The 23,654-nt window shown below is 37.7% G+C and overlaps 1 protein-coding gene across 3 annotated transcripts in view; it reads left to right on the forward strand.

Moving 5' to 3' along the window:
* The first annotated feature begins 495 nt into the window (after positions 1 to 495).
* ABCC9 (ATP binding cassette subfamily C member 9) overlaps positions 496 to 23,654 on the forward strand; it is a 127,795-nt gene continuing 104,636 nt past the window's right edge. For 2 of the 3 annotated variants that reach the window (XM_080662427.1, XM_080662428.1), the window contains exons 1-8: positions 496 to 1,058; positions 1,170 to 1,284; positions 4,148 to 4,309; positions 8,677 to 8,818; positions 15,183 to 15,304; positions 19,471 to 19,637; positions 20,652 to 20,894; positions 23,071 to 23,256. In XM_080662427.1, the coding sequence (XP_080518553.1) occupies positions 4,168 to 4,309; positions 8,677 to 8,818; positions 15,183 to 15,304; positions 19,471 to 19,637; positions 20,652 to 20,894; positions 23,071 to 23,256 (1,002 nt within the window). In that variant the 5' untranslated portion in view covers positions 496 to 1,058; positions 1,170 to 1,284; positions 4,148 to 4,167. The remainder of the gene's footprint in view (positions 1,059 to 1,169; positions 1,285 to 4,147; positions 4,310 to 8,676; positions 8,819 to 15,182; positions 15,305 to 19,470; positions 19,638 to 20,651; positions 20,895 to 23,070; positions 23,257 to 23,654) is intronic. The other variant, XM_080662426.1, reaches the window with a different exon arrangement.

The raw sequence follows: 23,654 nt of genomic DNA on the forward strand, positions 1-23,654 counted from the left end.
ACTTGAAGAAGGTGGTCTAGGGGAAAATTGATGGCTTGCGTCCTGGGGGTCGGGAGTTATTGTGGAGTGAGTGTGATTTAAACACGTTGTCTTCTTAAGAATAAACGATCTCTCTAACCCCGGTGGGGAGCACGAGTAGGGGGAACTGTTTGTGCAGCCGTGGGAGCCGAAGTGCCACCTTGGGGCGCTAGGAGGAGGGTCGCCCTGCCGCAGGAGGAATCGAGGTTTCCACGTGCCTGGGGCAATCATTCGCCTTGAGCCTGCCTTGCTCCTGTAGAACGTTCGCACGCACTAATAATACATCCCGGCAGCCGGTTCTCCTGCCTGGCATGAGCCCTTCATCACCCTGGTCTGCTCAGGGGGGAAATGGTGAAACCCCCAAATCTGCTTCCTTGTGTGATTCATGAAAGGGCGCAAACAGAGCCCGGGGGAGAAAAATGCAAGTGAATGCCTTGCGTATTTTGACGTTTAAAAACCAGACTCCGGTGAATCATTGCATCACATAGTGCAAGTTTCGGCGTCTGATGAAGCTTGGGGGACATGTATTACTTGTGTTTGTAAAAAATCTCGGCACCGCGCGCCCCAAGTCTGCCGGCGGTACGCCTGGCCGAGCGGGGGTGGGGAGGGTCTCCAGTCGCAGGCGCTGCGCTCGGGGCTGCTGCCCAGTTTCCTGCCTCCGAGTCGCCGCGTCCGCCCCAGCCCAGAACAGTTTGTGCAATTTAGAAACTCGATAGGAGGCAGCAGCTGATCTCCCACCACCCTAAAAATAATCCACTGCGGCGCCCTGCGGGCTTCGGATAGGGGAGGAAAACTCTGCCTTCGGAGTAAGTGAGCCCACGTCTTTTACATTAATATCATTTCACATTTTAAGCCGTCGATTTGGATCTCCTATTTCGCCAACCGAAAGGCGCCCGCGCACTCTCCAGCGCGTTGCCTTCCCGGTGGCTATTTCTAGGATTCAGGGAGCGGGCCCCAGCCCGGTATGAGAGGGCGTGCGGATCAGGTTTCCAGAGTTTCTTGCAAAACTGCCGGCTCCTTCTTAACCCACCGGAGATAGTGTAAGGAGTTAATATTCATTTATTTTTCTCTTAGACATTTACTGAGGTTTTTCACGAAGTAGCTTTCTATCTGCTTAATTTTTGTTATTCTTTGTTTTGCTTTGTTTTTAGGAGTTCTGCTCTCCGGTTTGAAATTTACCCTTAAGACAGTGTAGGAAGCCGGTGTTTTGAAGGTAGCGCCAGTGCGCCAGTAGGGGTTTGAAGCAGCGTCAAGCGAATACCCAAGGTATTTATTTGTTGCTTTATTTGTTTAGTTTGGGATTTTTAAAAAAATCCATTGGCGTGTCTGTGTAAGGAATCTTATCTGCGGAGCGGTGCCAACATTTCCTTTGGTTTGGGATAGAACTTCAGTGCGTGCGTTCAATTCAGGCACTGAATCAGAAGTCAGTGGTCATTTTTTTTGGTGGTGATTTTCCCATTCGGATCTGTCATTTATAGACAGAGAGGTAGATAGACAGATATATAAACAGACAGACATGTTTGAGCTCATGTTTTATGAACCATCGTCTGAATAACTTCAAGACGGTATTACATTTGTTTTCATAACTAGTTGATCTGATCCTGAAAATGCCCTAGATAAGGATAAAGTTCTTAAGTAAATTCTTTAAAATGTAACGTTCCTTTCTCATAACATAATTTAGTTAATCTCTGAATAACTAAAGAGTGAGTTATTGTGTAAATAAGAATGAAAGCTTTAATAATGCTTTTAGTGTGTTCTCTTTAGGTGTTTCCAGCATGTTAAATTCTCAGGGGTTGCTACTGCATTAGAACAGACACTCTCTGCTGGATGAACAAGAAAGAAATAGTTTTCCCTTACTTTATGCGTGTCAATTAAATCCAAATTTTTTTTAACTCCTGAGGGTGGTTCTTCATAAAATGCACTTCAAAGAACAAAAATACTGAGAGTAGAATTTTTGACATGAAATCATGTTTGGTCATCTAGGAGTATTTTGTTTTTGTTTTTGCTCTGCAGACCATCCGTATAACAAAATTTCACTTCAGATGTTTGTCTTTAAAGTTCATTTAGTCAAGTTCTCTAACTCTATCAGCTGTCCTAAACAAATACTTGAACATCTTTCCATGGGTTTATGCTGGTGAAGAGAAAAATGTCATGTCTTCTTGTCTGGTCTCTCTTCCCTCTCCCTCCTCCTTGATGCTGGGCCTCTGTCAGTGCTTAGCTGAACTAGACAGATCCAGAAGGGGCGGAGCCGAAAGATGTCAGGGGTCAGAATTTAGCCAGCAAGAGCAGCAGTTTGTACCTTCCCAAACCCTTTCTAACTTAACCTGGGTTCTGCTGGGAAACCTTGAATGATATTTAGAGATCTAAGAATTAGGTAAAAATCCTGGTTGAATAAAAACTCTTACGCTAAACACAATGATTTTCAATGTATCTACCATAAGTTTATTCCTTCCTTCTTTTTGTCCCTGTTGGGTTGTAATATGGTCTGGCAGTTAGAATATGCCACCTGCACATTCAAAGTGTGAGGATGGAAGAGGAGGCAGGTGAAAAGACAAAAGGAGAGATGTGGTGAGAGACAGTGAACAGGTTGGGAGCGAGGAGGAATCTGAGGTTAGAGATTATGGTAGAAGAAAGAAAGCATTCTAAAGCTTTTGCTTTATCAATCTGAAGTATGCACCTTCATGGGATAATGTTATTGTATATTTCTCTGACTTTTACACCATAACCTTTACATAATACCAAGGGATTGGGATTGATGTAGCCTATCAGCCTAAGACCACAGGGATCCCTATTGTCTAGCACAGGATCAGCTTCTGTAAGTATTTTTACACTTAATTAATTAATGGCCTAGTATCCCAGATAGCAGGTACAGGACTGAAAATGTTCTTTGACTTTTTCAGGTTGTTGTACTTCTCTGATAATTTCTTTCCACAGTCACACACATTTATCCAAAAGTAACTTAATTGGTTGTTTTTCGGACTGATTAAATACTAAGCAGGTTATCCTTAGCAAATTCAGATTACATTTTTAGCATCTGACTCAGTGATAATGATTCAATGTCAAGGTTTATAAATGTGGCCAATTGGAATATTATCATTTTGGATAAAATTATAAAACTAGCTAAAATAAATAAAACAGTTTATACATGTCTTTCAATTTAGAGTGTACTTAAAGTTTTCTTTTATGATGTCTATTAAAAATTCATTACTAGCTACTATTACTTTTTATTTTCTGTTTTTTCATCTTTATCAGAAATACATCTAACATAATTATAAATCATAATTTCTGTTTTCCTGTTTTTTTTAAAGATCTTGTTATTTTTAATTCTTTTATCCAGCTTAGAATCTTATAGTTGATAAAGATTTGCCATATATAACCTTATCTTGAGTTTTTTTTAAGTATGACTTTATTTAAGATAGAAAAAGTCTCAACTAGAGAGCATATCAATGATTAATAAAAACAAAAAAGGCTTACCAAAAATAATATGTGAGAGGAACTCCAAATAAGCTTCATTAGACTGTAAATAAATAGGCTTTCTAATTAGTTGTTCTATTTATATAATGCTGTATAAAACTTTTGTTTGAAATTTGGTTTCTCCAATAATTTACCTACTGTGGCCAATCTTTTCTATGTAACACTATTTTTTTTTCCAAGGAAAAATATTATTTGTGACCATTGATTTAAAAAAAAAAATCAATGAAAAGGGAGAGAAAAATAGTACTATTTTAGTTATTCAAGCCATTGCCAGCCTTTACTAATCTAGCTCAGAATCCAGGCTTACATAAATGTGGAAAAGAAACAAAGTCCAGTGAGGCTAAAATCTTAAGCTGCTACTTATTTTAATAAGAATAGGTAAGTTATTTTCTTTTAAAAAAAGATTGGAGGCTGTGTGATACAACTGGACAAACATAGTTTATAGTCAGACACCAGGGTGTGGATGCCACCTACTCTACCGGTTGGCGAGTTACTCAACCAGTCTGAACCTCAGTATCCTCCTCTGTGAATTGTGAATAACTCTACTAACATTGCATGGTTTTTCTGAGGATTTAAGATAAAACCTTTTTAAGGCTATAATTTTAAAATGGAAAATTTAATAATAAGCGGCTCTCCTTTTTTATCTTCATTTTAGAGTAAACCATAAAATAAGAAATGAGCCTTTCATTCTGTGGCAACAACATTTCTTCGTATAATATCAACGGTGGTGTTTTACAAAATACCTGCTTTGTGGATGCCCTCAACCTAGTTCCTCATGTCTTCCTGTTGTTTATCACTTTTCCAATATTGTTTATTGGTAAGTAATCTGTTTCATATTACATCACCTAATGTTTATGAAAAGGTCTTATTAATGGCTGAGATTTGGTATAATGTTGACTAATTTGTCCAAGATGAGAAGTGATATATAACTCTGTAAGAAACAAAAAACAAACACAAGCAAGTATTATGTGTTCCAGTTATTTATTTTTTACCTAATATTCTGTAGGTAAAATAGAATTTACATGCCATCTTAGAAATGGACATCAAGTAGCAGCAATAGTTTTTTGTTGTTTGTTTTTTGAAGAGGAAAAAGATAATGATATGAGATAAATCAAAAGCATTTGTTGAGTCTTTGTGTTAGGTAAAGAGAATGGAAAATGACTAAAACACAGTACTTGCGTAGAATATTCACTGGAATAATCCAGTGAAACAGATGTGTCAAAGTTAGGATAAATGATTACAATAGTCCCCCTTTATTTATGGTTTCATTTTCTGCAATTTTAGTTACCTGCAGTCAACTGCACTCAGAAAATACTAAATGGAAAATTCCAGAAATAAATAATTCATAAGTTTTAAATTGATATTGTTCTAAGTAACATGATGAAATCTCGTGCCTTCCCATTCTGTCCCATCAGGGATGTAGTTCATCCTTTTGTCCAATGTGTCCATGATGTACATGCTACACAGCCATTGGTTACTTAGCCACCTCGGTGACTATCACACTATCACAGTGCTTGTCTTCAAGTAATCCTATCTAATAAAAGAGTAATATTCAAATTGACCGCACCTCCGCTACACTCACCAGCCACGCCCACCAGCCAATCAGGAGCAAGTATGCAAATTAACCCCAACCAAGATGGCTGCGGCCACGGAGAGAGCAGGAGGGAGGCTTGGGTTTCCCCAGCAATGGAGGAAGCCAAGCTTTCTGCACACCCTGGCCGGCCCCGGCCTCCGCTTAAGGCTACAAAGTTTCAATTATAGAAGATAAATAAATCCTAACAGAAATGGCTGCCGCCATGGAGGGAGCAGAAGGCTTGGCTCCGCTCCAGGCTACAAAGTTTCAATTGTAGAAGATAAATAAACCCCAGATACCAGGGCCTCCGCTTGAGTCGCCGGGGAGCGTGGCCGGCCTGCAAACCATCACAGGCCCCTCGCCCAGGCCGCCCCACGCCCCAAGGGAACCCCCACCCTGATCCAGGACACCTTCAGGGCAAACCAGCCGGCCCCCACCCATGCACCAGGCCTCTATCCTATCTAATAAAAGAGTAATATGCAGATTGACCATCACTCCAACACACAAGATGGCTGCCCCCATGTGGTCAAAGACGACTGCCCCCATGTGGACACAAGATGGCCACCACAAGATGGCCAGCAAGGGAGGGCAGTTGGGAGGGACCAGGCCTGCAAGGGAGGGCAGTTGTGGGTGATCAGGCCAGCAGGGAAGGGCAGTTGGGAGGAACCAGTCCTGCAAGGGAGGGCAGTTGGGGGTGATCAAGCCTGCAGGGGAGGGCAGTTAGGGGTGACCAGGCTGGCAGAGGAGGGAAGTTGTTGGCAAACAGGCTGGCAGGGGAGCTGTTAGACATCAATCAGGCTGGCAGGGGAGTGGTTAGGGCATAATAAGGCTGGCAGGCAGAAGCGGTTAGGGGCAATCAGGAAGGCAAGCAGGCAAGCAGTTGGGAGCCAGCAGTCCTGGATTGTGAGAGGGATGTCTGACTGTCTGTTTAGGCCCAATTCCGGTGGGATTGGGTCTAAATGGGCAGTCGGACATCCCTCGAGGGGTCCCAGATTGGAGAGGGTGCAGGCTGGGCTGAGGGACACCCCCCGACCCAGTGCACGAATTTCGTGCACCGGGCCTCTAGTTATTTAATAATGACCCCAAAGTGCAAGAGTAGTAAAAAAGTTCAAATATGTCAAAGAGAAGTCATAAAATGCTTATTTTAAATGGTAAGGTGAATATAGAGCATTTAAATATTCTGAGAGAAAAAAAGAACACATTCACTTAACTTATATTACAATGTACTGTTAAAATTGTCTGATTTTATTATTAGTCATTTTTGTTAATCTGGAGTTTTTCCTAATTTATAAATTAAACTTTACATAGGTATGTATAGGAAAAAAACTATATATATATGGTTTGGTACTATCCTCAGTTTCATGCATCTACTGGGAGTCTTGGAATGTATCTCTCAAGGTTAAGGGAGGACTGCTATATACCATATTGTAAGTCCAATTACAGATATAGGAACAAATTTTCCTGGGAATTAACCTGCTAGAACAACTAACTCTTCCTGGAGCTGGAAGGGAAGTTCTGTTATACTAAAGCGTACCATGTCATGCAAAGGCCCACATACTCTTGACACATAGTTTTTCATGTTAAACCAATATATTGGGACTACAGTGGCCATTTATAGAATACTGGTCATTTATGTGGTATTATTTGTAGGACAATTATGAGTGGCGTTTGGTCAAAATTAGAACATCTTTTTTTTTAAGTGCAATTCTATAATTAATAATTCTTTTTTGACATCCAATTAAGTTCTCTAGAGTAAGTATTATGACAGTCCTATCTGCATTTCTAGCATCAAACACAAAGGCTGGCAAAAAGATATTTAAATCAAGTGGAATTGGGGACATTGTCAATGGGAAAAATGCAGACTATCTCTAATATTGGCTACTTGAGCTAGTGAGAGTACATAAATAAATCTCAAAGTGGTATCAAGTATGAGGAAAACTATAATGCTGCAAAAAGACACAGGGCTTGCCTGCAAGAGTTTATGGCATAAATTCTAGTAAAACATGTTAACTGTAACTAATAATCTAATAGTAATTTCATTTGGGAACAAATAAGACATGAACCCATTTTCTTTTCAAAGAATGCTTCAAGAAATCCCCTTTGTTCATAAAGAAATTTCTTCCTGCAATATTTCAGGCACAAAAATCATTTTAAAATTTATTTATTTTATTAAATTTATTGGTGTGACATTGATGAATAAGATTATATAGGTTTCAAATGTACATTTCTATGATACATAATCTGTATGTATTCTGGCCCCCATCACCCAAAGTGAAGTTATTCTCTATCATCATATATTTGACCCCTTTTGACCTCCTTCCCTCTAGTAACCACTGTTGTCTGAGTTTATGAGTTTTTGTTTGTTTTTCTTGTTTGTTCATTTGTTGCTTTCAGTTTTATCCCACATATGAGTGAAATCATATGGTTATTAACTTATTTCGCTTAGCATGATATTCTCAAGGTCCATCCATGTTGTTACAAATGGCAGTATTTCATATTTTCTTATGGCTGAGTAGTATTACATTGTATATATGTACCATATATTTTTATCCAATCATCTATCAATAGACACTTCAGTTGTTTCCAATTTGAAAACATTTATTTGCAAAGACATATGCACCCCTGTGTTCATTGCAGCATTATTCATGGTGGCCAATACATTCATTGTTGACACATGTGGGACTTCTCTGCATTTAAAAAATCAGAAAAAAAGGTGACAAAATGAGAGAAAGTTGAGTTTTTTTTTCTAGTATACCACATATGAGTTGGCATTACTCTAATTGTTTGAGGGAAACCATCAAAATTTTACTAAATGTAATGAAATTTTTCTTCAATGGTGAGCTAAGAGTGAACCTATATTGTTTTTTTTTAAATATATTTTTATTGATTTCAGAGAGGAAAAGAGAGGGAGAGAGAGATGGAAACATCAATGAGAGAGAATCATGGAATGGCTGCCTCCTGCACCCCCTAACTGGGAATCCAGCCCACAACCTGACCCATGACCTCTTGGTTCATAGGTCGATGCTCAACCACTGAGCCATGCTAGACAGGCCCTTGATTTTGCTTAAAGCTCAACAATGAACAAGACTTTAGCTTTCTTTGAGAAAATATCTCTACCACTGTTGAATAGTGCAGGCTCAGTCATGTTTTCATTTTTCTCACATGATATGCATATGATTAAGAGTTGACTCAACTAATGAGTTCTATATTTCATCACCACATATGACCTTTTTTGTTAGTCTCCCATAGATCCTGTGTTTTGAGAGATTTTAGACACCAAACTTTTTTTATTAATATTATCATTAATTTTTTTCCTTTTGAATCAGAAACCTGTCAGTTAGAGCTCTGATTAGCATGAAATAATTATGCTGTCACTCAGAGTTGGTGGTATTCCTGAACAATGCTGTAAGTGTTAACTCATTAACCTAGGCAGTCTTGTAAAAATAATCTTGAAATTATTTTTTTAACATAATGAAAATAGATCAGGATTTCCCCTGTTTCTCTGGAAAGCGCTGGGTTTCATGAAATCCCCAAAGCACATCACAATGTTAATTATTTCCATGATTATAATGGATCCTTTTACTTATCTCTTTACTTTTTTCTTTTTTCAGGGTGGGGCAGTCAAAGCTCAAAAGTACAAATTCATCACAACACATGGCTTCACTTTCCTGGACATAACCTGAGATGGATTTTGACGTTTGCTCTCCTATTTGTGCATGTTTGTGAAATAGCAGAAGGCATAGTTTCAGATTCGTAAGTGACTTGACTTAGTTAATGTGATTACACTATGCATACAAGAGAGTGTGTTGATAAGGGTAGTAGCTAAGAGTGTGCCATCTCAGGCCTAACTTTTTGGTCATAACTTAGGAACAACAGCTGCCACCCAGTATCTACGATGATCGTGCATGTTGGCCATATTTTTGTATTGCTACATAATTTTTTTGATAATACAAGTACAGATCTCCATGGCTTGTATGCATTGATGTACTTTCTGTTTCTTTGCTCATTCATCTATGTAGCCCTGACAGAAAGCTCTGTCCTTTAAAACACTTTGATGTTTACCTTGTCTTCCAAACTAGGTATAAATAGCAAGATTGTCTATATTGACAGAGAGCTCTAATAACTATATATCCTATCTAATAAAAGAGTAATATGAAAATTGACCATACCTCCGCTATACCCACAAGCCACGCCCACCAGCCAATCAGGAGTGAGTATGCAAATTAACCCAACCAAGATGACTGCGGCCACGGAGAGAGCAGGAGGCTTGGGTTTCCCCGGCAATGGAGGAAGCCAAGCTTTCCACCTGCCCTGGCCTGCCTTGGCCTCCGCTTAAAACTACAAAGTTTCAATTATAGAAGATAAATAAATCCAAACAAAAATGGTGGCAGCCACGGAGCTGGAGAGAGCAGGAAGCTTGAGTTGCCCCCAGTGATGGAAGAAGCCAAGTTTCCGCAGCCCTGGCCTGCGAAGGTCGATTAAGGCTACAAAGTTTCAATTATAGAAGATACATAAATCCCAACAGAAATGGCTGCTGCTATGGAGCAAGCAGGAGCCTTGGCTCCGCTCCAGGCTACAAAGTTTCAATTATAGAAGATAAATAAATCCCAGATACCAGGGCCTCCACTTGGTCACCAGGGGGCATGGCCAGCCTGCAAACCACCACAGGCCCCTCGCCCAGGCCGCCCCATGCCCCAAGGGAACCCCAACCCTGATCTGGGACACCCTTCAGGGCAAACCAGCTGGCCCCCACCCGTGTACCAGGCCTCTATCCTATCTAATAAAAGAATAATGTGCAAATTGATCATCATTCCAACACACAAGATGGCTGCCCCCATGTGGTCAAAGACGACTGCCCCCATGTGGACACAAGATGGCCACCACAAGATGGCCAGCAGGGGAGGGCAGTTGGGAGGGACCAGGTATGCAAGGGAGGGCAGTTGTGGGTGATCAGGCCAGCAGGGGAGGTTAGTTGGGAAAGACCAGGCCTGCAAGGGAGAGCAGTTGGGGGCGATCAAGCCTGCAGGGGAGGGCAGTTAGGGGTGACCAGGATGGCAGAGGAGGGAAGTTGGGGGTGACTGGGCCTCCAGGGAAGGGCAGTTGTGGGGGGACCCAGGGCTGCAGGGGAGAGCAGTTGCAGGGGACCAGGCCTGCAGGGGAAGGCAGTTAGGGGCAATCAGGCTGGCAGGGGAGCAGTTAGGGATCAACCAGGCTGGCAGGGGAGTGGTTAGGGGGTGATCAGGCTGACAGGCAGAAGCGGTTAGGGGCAATCAGGAAGGCAGGCAGGCAAGCAGTTGGGAGCCAGCAGTCCTGGATTGTGAGAGGGATGTCTGACTTCCCGTTTAGGCCTGGTCCTACTGGGAGCAGGCCTAAACGGGCAGTCAGACATCCCTTGAGGGGTCCCAGATTGGAGAGGGTGCAGGCTGGGCTGAGGGACACACCCCCCCCCACCCTGTGCACGACTGTATATAAATTTATAACCAGTTCTCAGATGTTTCTATTTATCTTGTAAAGAAGCAAATATAGATTATACAGGCATTAAATGAGTCCAAGAACCTGATAGGATATAGCTACAAATCAAGGCACAGCACAAAATTATTTTAAAATCAGGGTTGGTCATAAAACCCTGACTTTTGAAGGAATTTTGTCATTCTTATAAAAGAAGTTTGTATCAGGCAGTTAGAATATAATGAATTCTATTTATAAACTTGAACATAATGTAGGGAAAATATTTTTATCACATAGTAACAGAAAATAAACTTAGATAATAGAAAAGTTTTGATTATGAAATTGTGCTAAAAGTTTTGATTATGAAATTGTGGTATACCTTTCATGAAGAATTGATATGCAAGGGCCTTTAAAGATTTTAAAAAGAAAGCTGCAAAAAGCATTCATTTTCCTCTTATCTAGTAAAACTTCCCTTGACATCTGTTTATGTTTTGCTGTTGTAATTAACAAGGAATGAAAGTTCTAAACTTCTGACACAGAGCCAACTATTTTGTAATGTCGTATGAGAGTTCTTGACATATATGTGCACATCGTGGTTTCTGATAAAAAGAAAAATCAGAGGCTCTAAGATATGCTGTGTCTCCAAGCATTTAGAAGCTTAATTGGCTGTTGTTATCTTAATAATTGTTTAAAACACTCTCGCATATTTGTACTATATTGTATTAGCATAGCCAATTCTAGTGTTCATTTTTTTATTCCCTTAAAATATATGTATAGACTGACTTGACATGTTTCTATGTGTATGTATAAAGTGGAAGATTGGTTCCTCCAATATTTCCTGAAATCCTGACATCACATAGGCAAGGATGACTTCTTCTTGCCAGCCTCATGGTTGATGTCAGAGACTTAGAAGAGAGACTGAACTAATAATGATGAGGACATATGCTAATGGCAGGACCTTTTTTTTATAGTGGTAGTGGTACAAGAGATCCATGCTAAAAACAAGCAGAAGTAAACCTTTGATCTTGCCCTATTCCTTCCATTCTTCAGCTATAGCCATCTTTCCCTTACCCTTTATATCCAAGCCTCTCCAAAGCCATCTGCCAGTTACTTTTGAACCCGTAGACTTAGTTTGCTTTCTCTTGCCTTGTCCTATTCTGGAAACTGCTTCTACAAGAATCCCAATGAACATTAATAACATCTTAATGTATACTCTTTCCTCCTTAACATAGTTATTATATTTGATGCAGCTAATCATTCCTTCCTTCTTTATTTTTTTAAACAAATTATTTATGAACTGTATCTTACTTAAAATATCGTTTATGCTCATTATAATTAGCAAAACGATGCAAAGACCTTCCTAATTGAACTAGAGGCCCGGTGCATGAAATTCGTGCACGGGGGTGTGTGTCCCTCAGCCCAGCCTGCACCCTCTCCAATCTGGGACCCCTCAAGGGATGTCTGACTGCCCAGTAAGATCGGGCCTAAACGGGCAGTCAGACATCCCTCTCACAATCCAGGACTGCTGGCTCCCAACTGCTTGCCTGCCTGCCTTCCTGATTGCCCCTAACCGCTTCTGCCTGCCAGCCTGATCACCCCCTAACCACTCCCCTGCCAGCCTGGTTGATGCCTAACTGCTCCCCTGCCAGCCTGTTTTCCCCTAACTGCCCTCCCCTGCAGGCCTGGTCACCCCTAACTGCCCTCCCCTGCAGGCTTGATCGCCCACAACTGCCCTCCCCTGCAGGCCTGGTCCTTCCCAACTGCCCTCCCATCTTGTGGTGGCCATCTTGTGTCCACATGGGGGCAGCCATCTTTGACCACATGGGGGCAGCCATCTTGTGTGTTGGAGTAATGGTCAATTTGCATATTACTCTTTTATTAGATAGGATAATTGATTTTTATAGTAATACAGATATTAAAGTTATTAATTTTTCTTTTGAAATATCCTTATCTGTTGCATTGATATTTGTTATGTGTTATCTTTTTTTTATTTCTATGTAAATAATTTATGATTCCCATATAGTTACTCTCCTAGGTCTAGGAATCATTTTTAGTTTGCTATTTAGTCTAACTTGATAGGTTCATTATAAGAGCACGTAATTTGTTAAATGAATACTTTTGGGGATTTATTAATATTTTCATAATAGTAGAATACTTGATATATATTCTTTGTAGGAGATGAAATTTTATTGAGTTTACTGATTGGATTACTAAAGTCCTGTATCTTTATTATTTTTATATTATTTAATACATTACATTCTAAAAATGTGTATTAAAATCTTCACTATTATTATGTTTTCATTTAGGATTTTTTAAAATCATTTTTTCTTTTTTGAAATTATTCTTTTGTCCCCCATGATGTGCACTTTTTAAATTTTCTTCCTAACTTTCTGACTAAAGATTTTCTGCTATAATGAGATGCATACGCTGCCACAGAACACTGAGATCCGTGAATCACACTCTAAAAATAATAGAGCTTAAGGGAAAGATTAGGGTTGGGGAAACTACTTGCAACCCAGACAATTTTGTAAGTAGAGCACTAACAATATGATAGTAATCCTAATAAAAAACTTGAATGGTTAAAAGACACAAATAAATGGCACAGTACATGTAAAACCTTACAGTAGCTACTGCCATCTTTATTTATCCTTTATTATTGCTTCCCTTAATGATGTTTTATCATTCTTTTTTAACTTCTTTAATTGACTATTTGCTTTTTATAATTATTTATTACTGAATATGTTTCTGAGTATAGTTTTTACAACATTTTGTATGCTTTCATAACTAGTATGATTATTTTAAAGTATCCTAAATATTAAGCGATTTTTAAAATTCTTTCTTTTGTTCAATAATTAAAGAGTATTAGAAGTATTTCCTAATATCTGATGAAATATTTATTTCCTACTTTTTCTCTTTGAACACTTTGAACTACTTCAAAAGTGGTGGGTTGTTCTTAAGCCAGTTTTTATGCTATCACACTTTCATTAATATGTCTATAGTAATGGTTCCAAATTCATCACTGCTCATGTTAAAAATCTCTACATACACTTGCCTATTAGACAACTTGCTTTGCATGTTTATTCGTCCACACATTCCTGCTGAAACTTATTGGCTTCCTCTCTCCAGTTTGTTCATCCTCTTAAAATCTTATTTGTTCACACCACCATTCACTTAGGCTCCGTGGGAATTATTCTCTACATCTCCTTCACCCTCACCCTCATTCTGTAACACTATTAAAGTCCTGTCCATTTTGACAATTAATATTTTGCAAATGTATTATTTCCTCCATGTTTCTGCTGCCAAATCTTAAGTCAGGGTTTCATCATCCCTCACCTGGCCTATACCAACACTTTGCTAACTGCTTTCTTTCCTTCCAAGTCTTTCCCCTCTCCTCAAACCTGCACACTACCTCTCAACTCCATTATTCCCATTACTAACAGATTGATCTGTCTAAAACTTAAATCTGACTGTACCACCTACCTATTAAAATATTTCAGTTTTTTACAAAATTAGATTCTAGCTCCTTACATAGCATACAAAGCCCTTTATTCTATCTCATTACACTACTTGGAATTTTGAACATGTTATACTGTTTCATGCTTCTAGGTATTTGCACATTCTGTTCCCTCATTTTAAGTGCTGTTCTACCACTTTCCTGGATTCCTTTTTACATTTCAGTTTCCTTTGCCAACCATACGTCTTCTGAAGTGACTTTCCCAAATGTTTCTCTTTCCCTCACTCTCAAACAAGTTACTTTCTTTTCTGTACTGCTTATGCACTAAAATACTGATGTATTTGAGAAAATATAAATGTTTCATTGTGTGGCATTGCTATTGCAAAAGGCGTTGAGGGCTATCTACCATGCAATCTGTCCTGTCCTGTTTCTGATCCACCTGAAGGTCTCTATTGTCTTCAGAGCAAAGCCTCCTCTCCTTGCAGTCATACTGAATTGTTTGTAGTACCCTTGAACTTACCTAGACCCTCTACCTGGAACTGTCCTCCTCTCTCTTCCTCTGAGGAATAATTTCTTATTCTTAATGTTTCCATTCAGAAGTCCATTTTGGTTTTACAAAGCTTCCTCTGTCACAGACACTAGCTCTGTACGTGCTCACAGTCCCTTCACCTGGGTTGTAATTTCCTATGTACTATTACTATCCTCCATAAACTCTAAATTTTGTGACCACAGACACTGTATCTTGTCTTGTGTCCTGTTACATCCCAGAATCTAATACAGTGTCTGGACCAGCTAACACGTATGTATTCAATGAATTAATGAAAACGGAGAAATCACTGCAAAGGTTAGGAAAGCTATAAAAAAATAAACATACTTTTCACATACATTAGAGTTTATTTTCAGTGGATTGTTTTTACTTGCTATAGGTGTTCCCTTTAGCTTTGGAGCAGTTATATATTTGCTTTTGTTGTTCGCATTTTTAAGGTCTTGTTTAGCTGTGTTTATTCATCCCTCCATGTTAAGGTGGATCCTTTCAATAGAATTATGTCCCCCAAATACAATCTTCCTTATATGTTCTCTTGGCAACTACTCCTGTATTCTGTATTTTAAATCTCTGATTGCTAAAAGAGAGTTTTAATGAGGAAATTGGGAACAAAATGAGAGACTATCTGGAGCCATCAGCTGTAGACACTGACACTGTACCGCTCTCCATAGACGGCGGGCGTCGCGGCATCTCCACCTCTTCATGCCAGCCGTGATGGGATTTGTTGCCACTACAACGTCAATAGTATATTATCATAACATTGAGACATCAAATTTTCCTAAATTACTTTTAGGTAAGTACGATCAAGTGTCCGCCTTCCCCCCAAATTGCTATTTGTTTTCCCTTTTTTCTCATAGAAACTGCTATCAGCGTGGGTTGGGATTGGGAAGAATTAAACATGGGAAAACTACAATGTTTCATTCTTCTGCAGTCTCTCAGTAAAGGTGGAGGGGAAGATAAGTTGAGTTGCTTTAGGCTGTGAAAACATCGTATCCCCAGGACCTCTGTTCTCCACTAAATACCCCTCATGAGGTGTTAGTGAGTGGCAGGAGGAAAGTGGAGGGGATGTGCTGGCCTAGTTTGCAGAAGTTGTACTCTAAGAATCAGAGCTCTTGTGAGGAGCTATTGCCCTGTATGGTCCTATGAAGCAGTCATCTCCTCTAGTTCCATATGTTTCTGCCTTTGGCTTGGAGCACTGAGGCAGTTTCAGAAGATTCAAGCCTTTCATTGATACTGTGGGAGTGTCACACTCTTCCTAGAACTGCTGCCAAGGAACTGGGGGCCCTGTGTGGCAGAGTATCCTTCATAGCATGCTGAAAACGATGCTGTCCTGCCTGGCCAGCGTGGCTCAACGGTTGAGCCTTGACCTATGAATCAGGAGGTCACAGTTCGATTCTTGGCCAGGGCAATGGGTCAGGGCAATGCCCATTGTGGGGTGGGTTACGGGCTCCAACCCCACAGTGGGACGTGCAGGAGGAAGCACAGCCCCTCATCATGCCTAACATCATCTTTTCAGCTTCTCTTGCTTCCCAGTCCTGTAGAAATCAGAGGCTGTCTAAAATGTTCCTTACTTTTTCCTTAGGCTGAAATAACATAACTCATCCCAATTAGTTATATTCAATATTCTGACCCATCTTAGCATTCGTTGTACACTTTCTTTTTTAAAAAAATATATTTTATTGATTTTTTACAGAGAGGAAGGGACAGGGATAAAGAGTCAGAAACATCGGTGAGAGAGAGAAACATCGATCAGCTGCCTCCTGCACACTCCCTACTGGGTATGTGCCCGCAACCAAGGTACATGCCCTTGACCAGAATCGAACCCGGGATCCTTGAGTCCACAGGCCGATGCTCTATTCACTGAGCCAAACCAGTTAGGGCCATCGTACACTTTCATAAACAGAGCTGAGAGGAAAGTATAGAGTGTGGATCATGGATGGGCTTCAGGGACCTGTGAATCTCCTAAAATTATAGACTGAGTTGTATGTGTTTGGGTATGAGTGAATGCTTACAGTTTTTTAAGGTTCATAAATTTCATTTGATTGTATATGAGGAACATAACATTGACTGATAGAGAAATTAAGAAAAGTAATAATTAAACCACACATTTTGAGTGGGAGTAAAAGGGAGAGATCAACCAAAGGACCTGTATGCGTGCATATAAGCCTAACCAATGGACACAGACAAGAGAGGGGTGAGGGCATGAGTCGGGGGGATCGGAGGGGGTAATGGGGGAATAAGAACACATATGTAACACCTTAATCAATAAAGAAATTTTAAAAAATAAACTACACATTTTTTCCACACATTTTAAATTTTGATGTAAATAAAATTTACATTAAAATTTAAAATAGGTAAGTGTATTGATTATTTAATTTTATGGTGCATTGCATTATTTGATTGGGCAAAGGTAATCTAATAAAAATAAGTAAGCAGGATAAATACTAATTTAAAAGGCTTATCAATGTCTGCATTATCTTACTAGAATGCTCTTTAGTACAAAATGACAGAGATATTATTACAGTAATTTTTTTATGAAGATGCCCTCCAAAAGTGAAATTTCTGATGGCAACAGCAAAAATATACATAGCATTGGGAATTCAATACACTAGACATTAAGTTTCTGAAAAACTGATGATAAAATAGTTATAAGATAGAATTAGAAAGGAAAAGTTAATTTTAATAATATTCTGAAGGAAATGTGATCAGAATCTGACTGTAATTCTTATGTAGATACCAGGCATAATTTGATCATATTTCTGGAAGAGGTAAAAAATAGTCTAACTTTCTCCTTAGTTTAGGAAAGAAATATTTGAACCTAGAAAGATCACACTTATTTTAAGATCACAAAACTAGTAATTTTGACCCAACATTGTATTATAACCATTACCAAACAAACAGAGTTGAAAGAATTATGCAAATACTCATATATCTACTACTTAGATTCTTCAATTTATATATTTTTTCTATTTTATCAAATATCTACATCTTTCTATGTCCCTCTTTATCGATCAGCACATCTTATTTTTGGTGTATTTAAAGTAAGTTGCAAAAAATAAATAAAGTTGCAGACATTAATATGCATCATCCCCTGATGATTTCAGCATGCATATCGTTAACTAGAGTTTAAACACTTGTTTACAGTTACTTTGTGAGATAAAATTTACATACTGAAGTACAGAAATCTTTATTTGCTAAATGCATAATTACATAGAACATTGCCATCATCCATGAAAGTTCTCCGGTGCCCCTTCCATTCAATCCTCATTTTCATTTCCACAAAAGCAACACCTAATCTGATTTTTCCCCCACCATAGATTAGATTTGACTGCTCTAGAATTTCATATAAATTAAATCATATAGCTTAAACTCTTGTGTAAGACTTCTTTCTATCAGCATGATTTTTTGAGGCTCATTCATATGGTGGTATCAATCAGTATTTTGTTCTTGTAACTGTGGGTATTCCACTGCATAAATATACCTCAGTTTTTCATACTCTTGTTGATATATACCTGGACTGTTTCCTGTTTTGGCTATCATGGGGGGGGGGGGAAACAGCTATAAACATTCATGTGCAAGCCTTTTTGTGGATTTATTTCTCTTGGATATATACCTAGGAGTGAAATTGCTAGGTCATAGGGTAGGTAGGAAAATGTTTATATTTGTAAGAAGCCACAAGATCTTTTCCCAAAGTGGCTTATTTTATAGTCACACTAACAATGTGTGGGAATTCCAGTTGTTCACTTGCTCTCCATCATTGGATGATCTTAATTTTGTGATTTAGCCATGCTGGTGGGTATGTACTAATAACACATTGTGGGTTTAATTTGCATTTCCCTAAGCACTAGGGGATGTTGAGCACTTTTTGATGAGTTTACTGGCTATTTGTTATTTTTGTGAAGTGGCTATTCATATCTTTTGTTGAATTTTTATTTGGTTGTATTTTTATTGTTGAGTTGTAGGAGTACTTTGTATATACTAGGTACTAGTATGTCATCAGGTACATGTTTTGAGAATATTTTCCTCCTAGTCTATGGCATGAACACTCATTTACTTAATAAAGTATAATGATCAGAAAATTTTAAGTTTTTAAATATTTTATTTTATTTTTTCATCACCGTTTATCCTATCTATGCCCTCTTCCACCTCCAATAAAATTTTTAATTTTGATGTACTATAATTCATCATTTTTCATGTATAGTTATTGTTTTCTGTGTCTTAATAAATCTTTGCCTTCTCAGCATGTTTCCCTCATATTCTCTTGTGACAACAAATTTTTAGGAATGTCTCTGCTTCCATCTCATATTTGCTGCAAAATTCTAGCCTGAGGTTGTGATGGTGTAGATCCCTATCCTGCAGACATGACTACTTGCAGCCTGGGTTTACTCTGTAGGATTGTTACTATTCTCTGTGCTCTGGTTGTGTGTGGTGTTTTAAGCGATTTTGAATGAGAAGGGTCACTACTTGAATGCTGATTTGTAAAGCAGTAAACCTATGACATAGCTACATGGATTCCATAATAATTCCAGGGTAGCACTATTAGACATATCCCTGGGAGTTGCAAGGCACTTATCTATTGGTTAGGTTACACAAATAACAACTTGTGAATTCTTCATATAATCAAGGCTTCTTAAAAAACAAGACCAAAAGATAAAGTAAATTTTTAAGTCTACAGAATTACACAAGTTCTGAAGTGTTTAGGCTATCCTTACCTATATGTCTCCTTATGTCTGCACATCTGTTGTATATAATCCAAAGAGGAAGCACTAACATTTAAAAATCATTACCATACTACACTAAAGCATACATCTTTTTTTTTTCAACAAATAAAATGATCTGGAAATAGAATATTTAAAATTGTATTTGTTATTAAAGAGCATTATATTTACATTGAAATTTCAGTGAAGTTTTGAAAAATATCAGTGAAAGATTGATTCTGTTTCTTTTTCCTTTTCTCAGCCCTATTCCTGTATTGGGTAATGGCCTTTATTACAAAAACCATAAAATTGGTCAAGTACTGGCAGTCTGGTTGGGGAGTATCAGATCTGCGTTTCTGCATCACAGGCATAATGGTCATCTTGAATGGACTCCTGATGGCTGTGGAGATCAATGTCATTCGGGTGAGAGTAGGTATCTAATGGTGTTTTGTTTAGTTCCTAGAATTCAGGACCCTACTATTAAAGATCGAAGTCAGCTAGAAATCATTTGTGCTTAAGAGGATGAAAAAAATGTATGTCATCTATGTGTATAAACATAAAGTTGAACTAATCATTAAGTTTTAGACCATTAATGATTCAGAAATCTCAATTTGACCCTGGGATCTATTTATTAATTCAAAAATATTGAGCAGATGCCTGTTATGTGCTAAACACTATGATTAGTTCATATTATAGATGAAATTGTTTTCATTAGAAATTTCAGAAGCTTCATCATCCATGATTGATTCAAAGCAAGCCTGTGTTAATCAAAATACTGTATTATCAGAAATTTCAAGCTTAAACGATGATCTAATCCAGCTTGTTCATTTCACTGATGCAAAAACTTCTATAGGGATAACTCTCGCTATATATCCAAGTAACATGGTCAAGACTCATATCTGGTGTATGATTACAAATCTATGGTACTTTCTAGAACCTAATGCTTCCAGTTATATTGTGACATACTAGTGACTGATTTTTCAATATTTATTTTCTACCAGTACACTTTGAATTTGCACTGAATGGCAAAATACATGTTGCAATAATATCAGTCAGCCCACAAATTAACAGAATGACAACAATGGTGTTGATAACCCATTTAAAAAATCTAAACAATGCAAAAACCTTCATTTAGTTGAACTTTCTCACAGGATAACATGAATGATTAAATTTTAGTACTGTAATAACTAGCTTTTATAGGGATAATTAATTTTTTAAAAGTGGCTCCAAGTGGATTAAATGTAAAACTCTGGAATTCAATTAATTAATTGAGTCACAACCAAAGGGGAATATTTTAAAGAATATTTCAGGAATGGATAGACAAAAGTATGCAAATATAAATTTTGGCTTCTTGAAATGAAAATGCAGAAAAGGTTAAAATTTTATTTTTAACAAATGGAAAACGAATTGGGTTGTTATTTTGTGGAATGTTTCTTGCTACAGAGATATGTATTCTTCATGAATCCTCAGAAAGTAAAACCTCCTGAAGACCTCCAGGATCTGGGTGTGAGATTTCTTCAACCATTTGTAAATTTACTGTCCAAAGCAACATACTGGTGGATGAACACACTTATCATATCTGCTCATAAAAAGCCCATTGATCTGAAGGCAATTGGAAAATTACCAATAGCAATGAGGGCGGTAACAAATTATGTTTGCCTGAAGGATGCATATGAAGAACAAAAGGTAACAGTATCTGTTTTTCAAGATAATTGTGGAGAATAGACCTATTAAATATAAAGGCACTAAGCATAAATAATATCTATGGTTAAGGAAGAATAGATTTGCTCTGTCTTCCCCAGTAGATTTGAGTCATGTTAATTGGGCTGCTGAGGATCAACCAGAAATACAGGGTGGGGCAAAAGTAAGTTTACAGTGTAAGTTTGCAAAACAGAGTTTGTTCTTATATTATTGTTTTTTATTTTTTTAAAAATATATTTTATTGATATTTCACAGAGAGGAAGGGAGAGGGATAGAGAGCTAGAAACATCGATGAGAGAGAAACATCGATCAGCTGCCTCCTGCACACCTTCCACTGAGGATGTGCCCGCAACCAAGGTACATGCCCTTGACCGGAATCGAACCCGGGACCTTTCAGTCCGCAGGCTGACGCTCTATCCACTGAGCCAAACCGGTTTCGGCTATATTATTGTTTTTTAATTGTTGTTTTATTTTCCATACAAACAACTGTAAACCTACTTTTTCCTCACCTGTTGTGTCAGCTGCCAGTCAATATATGAGCAGGGATAGAGAGCGCACTCTTTTCTCTTGGACCAAGTGGAAAGTCAGAATTAAATTCAATGATAATGTATGCTTATCATTGTTACCATATAATCTTAATAATTCATGGACTTTTTGTTGTCTTTTATCAAGTATCTTGTCAATAATTTTGTTATTTAAAGAGAAAATAGATTATATCCATTAATAACTTACCTTTGAGAAACTAAAATCCTTTATTAACTAAAATTTGGATGCTGAATTTCAAAATTAGGAAAATAAATAAAGGGGTACGCCTACTTATTCCATGTACCAAGCTATATATCAGCCAAAATGGGTTTCTTCTGGTACTTTCTTTGCATATTTATAATTGCTTTAAAAATATAAATGTAGGAATGTTTGGATATTTTCAATTTGTTTCCAACCTGCATACTATCCACAATGGTAAATGTATTTTATATTGCAGTCATCTGCACATTTTATTGTAATTAAAAATGTGAGCATACACAACCAACATTGGAAGGGAGTAGGATATGGGGAATCAGTTATAGAGTTTTTGGCTGTTTTAAATTAAGATCAACAAAGGATTATGGTAAATGATGAAAATGACCTCTGTTTTGTATCAAATATGTGTATTATGAAATTACTATTTCAGGAAATGGTTACTACAAATAAACCCGAGTCATCGCTTTGATTTCACCTCTGGGAAAAGTATTGCATAATATTTTTAAACTACTGTGCTAAAGTAAAGATTAACAATATAGCCTACTCATAACTTAAGGTTCTTAGTACTCTTATAACACAGATTAACGAATTTGGTGCGTTAATTAATCCTTTTTATAAAAAAAACTTAAAAAAGAATAAAATTATTCATCTAATAGGTAGGAAATTGAATATGAAATACAATTGAACTCTATTGTGTTGAGTTAGCTTCTTTGCCACAGTGAAAAAACTTTGCTCACTTTTACTCCAAAAGATAATTATGATTGTTCAGCTCTTAAAATATTTTCAACACACAACTATAGATCTATGAAACTATGAGTTGGCTTAAGCATATATGCCATTTTTCATTTTGCATTTTTTAAAGGAAGAACTAGGAAACACAAGTCTAACATAACTTTAAAAGTATCTACCATTCACAGAAATAGGAGGAAAAACAATTTAAAGTTGGGATCTTCTGTTTTGTTTAGCTTATAATTTGTTAAGAGAATCTTTTGTGATCTAGTAATTCCAGAAAACTTGACTAGCCTGTCAGTAACCTTGCCTTTGTATGTTACTATCTTCTTTTCATACAATGTTATTTGGTATATTCATGACAGAGCTACATTTTCCAAATCAAAGGGAATTAAAATAGATTTGGCCTTAAGAATTTTGGGTCATCTTTTGACAACTAAAAATAATACGATGTCATTTAAAAACTATCCTGGTTACTCTTCATTTTCTTTATTTCATTAAAACGCATTCAGTAGCATAGAATGCAAGAATACAGAATCAAGAATACAGAATATTATACTGAAAGGGACTCATTAACAGTTACTTATAAACTTAAAAAAATCCGAAGAAATTTCCATAGTGGCTAAGATTAATTGCTGCTCTAGTCACTTTATTTAAGTTCATCTGTTTTTTGTTTGTTGTTTTTTTTCAGAAAAAAGTAGCAGATCATCCAAACCGGACTCCATCTATATGGCTAGCAATGTACAGAGCTTTTGGACGTCCAATTCTACTTAGTAGCACATTCCGTTATCTTGCTGACTTACTGGGTTTTGCTGGACCACTCTGTATTTCTGGAATAGTGCAGCGTGTGAATGAAACGCAGGATGGGACAACAGGAGTAAGTTCATGGTACTTTTGAAAGGAAACATTATTGGCGGGTTTCATTGTCATTTTTACTTTTTACTAATGCAGTTTTAGAAGTAGTTCAAACAGGGTTATTTTTAAAGAATTCAATGCTTTTAAAAAAAGAAATCACTAATTTTTCTTGCAGACCATATTGTGCATTTATATATTAATTGAATGGGTATGTCCAACAGAATCTTTTCTCAGATTCAGAGCCTATAAAATTTTAATAAGCATTTACTGTGTGCCAGAAATTAATTTCACATTAGTTATTTTAATTGATCTTTATAACAATCCTTTAAAGAATTTTTATGCATGTGTGCATGAGAGGTGGTGGCTGAGTCACTTTTCTAGAGGCCTATGACCAATAACATTAATAATGTGATTTTTAGT

Source organism: Plecotus auritus, assembly GCF_963455305.1.
Source record: "Plecotus auritus genome assembly, chromosome: 3".
In the NCBI taxonomy this organism is placed as follows: domain Eukaryota; kingdom Metazoa; phylum Chordata; class Mammalia; order Chiroptera; family Vespertilionidae; genus Plecotus; species Plecotus auritus.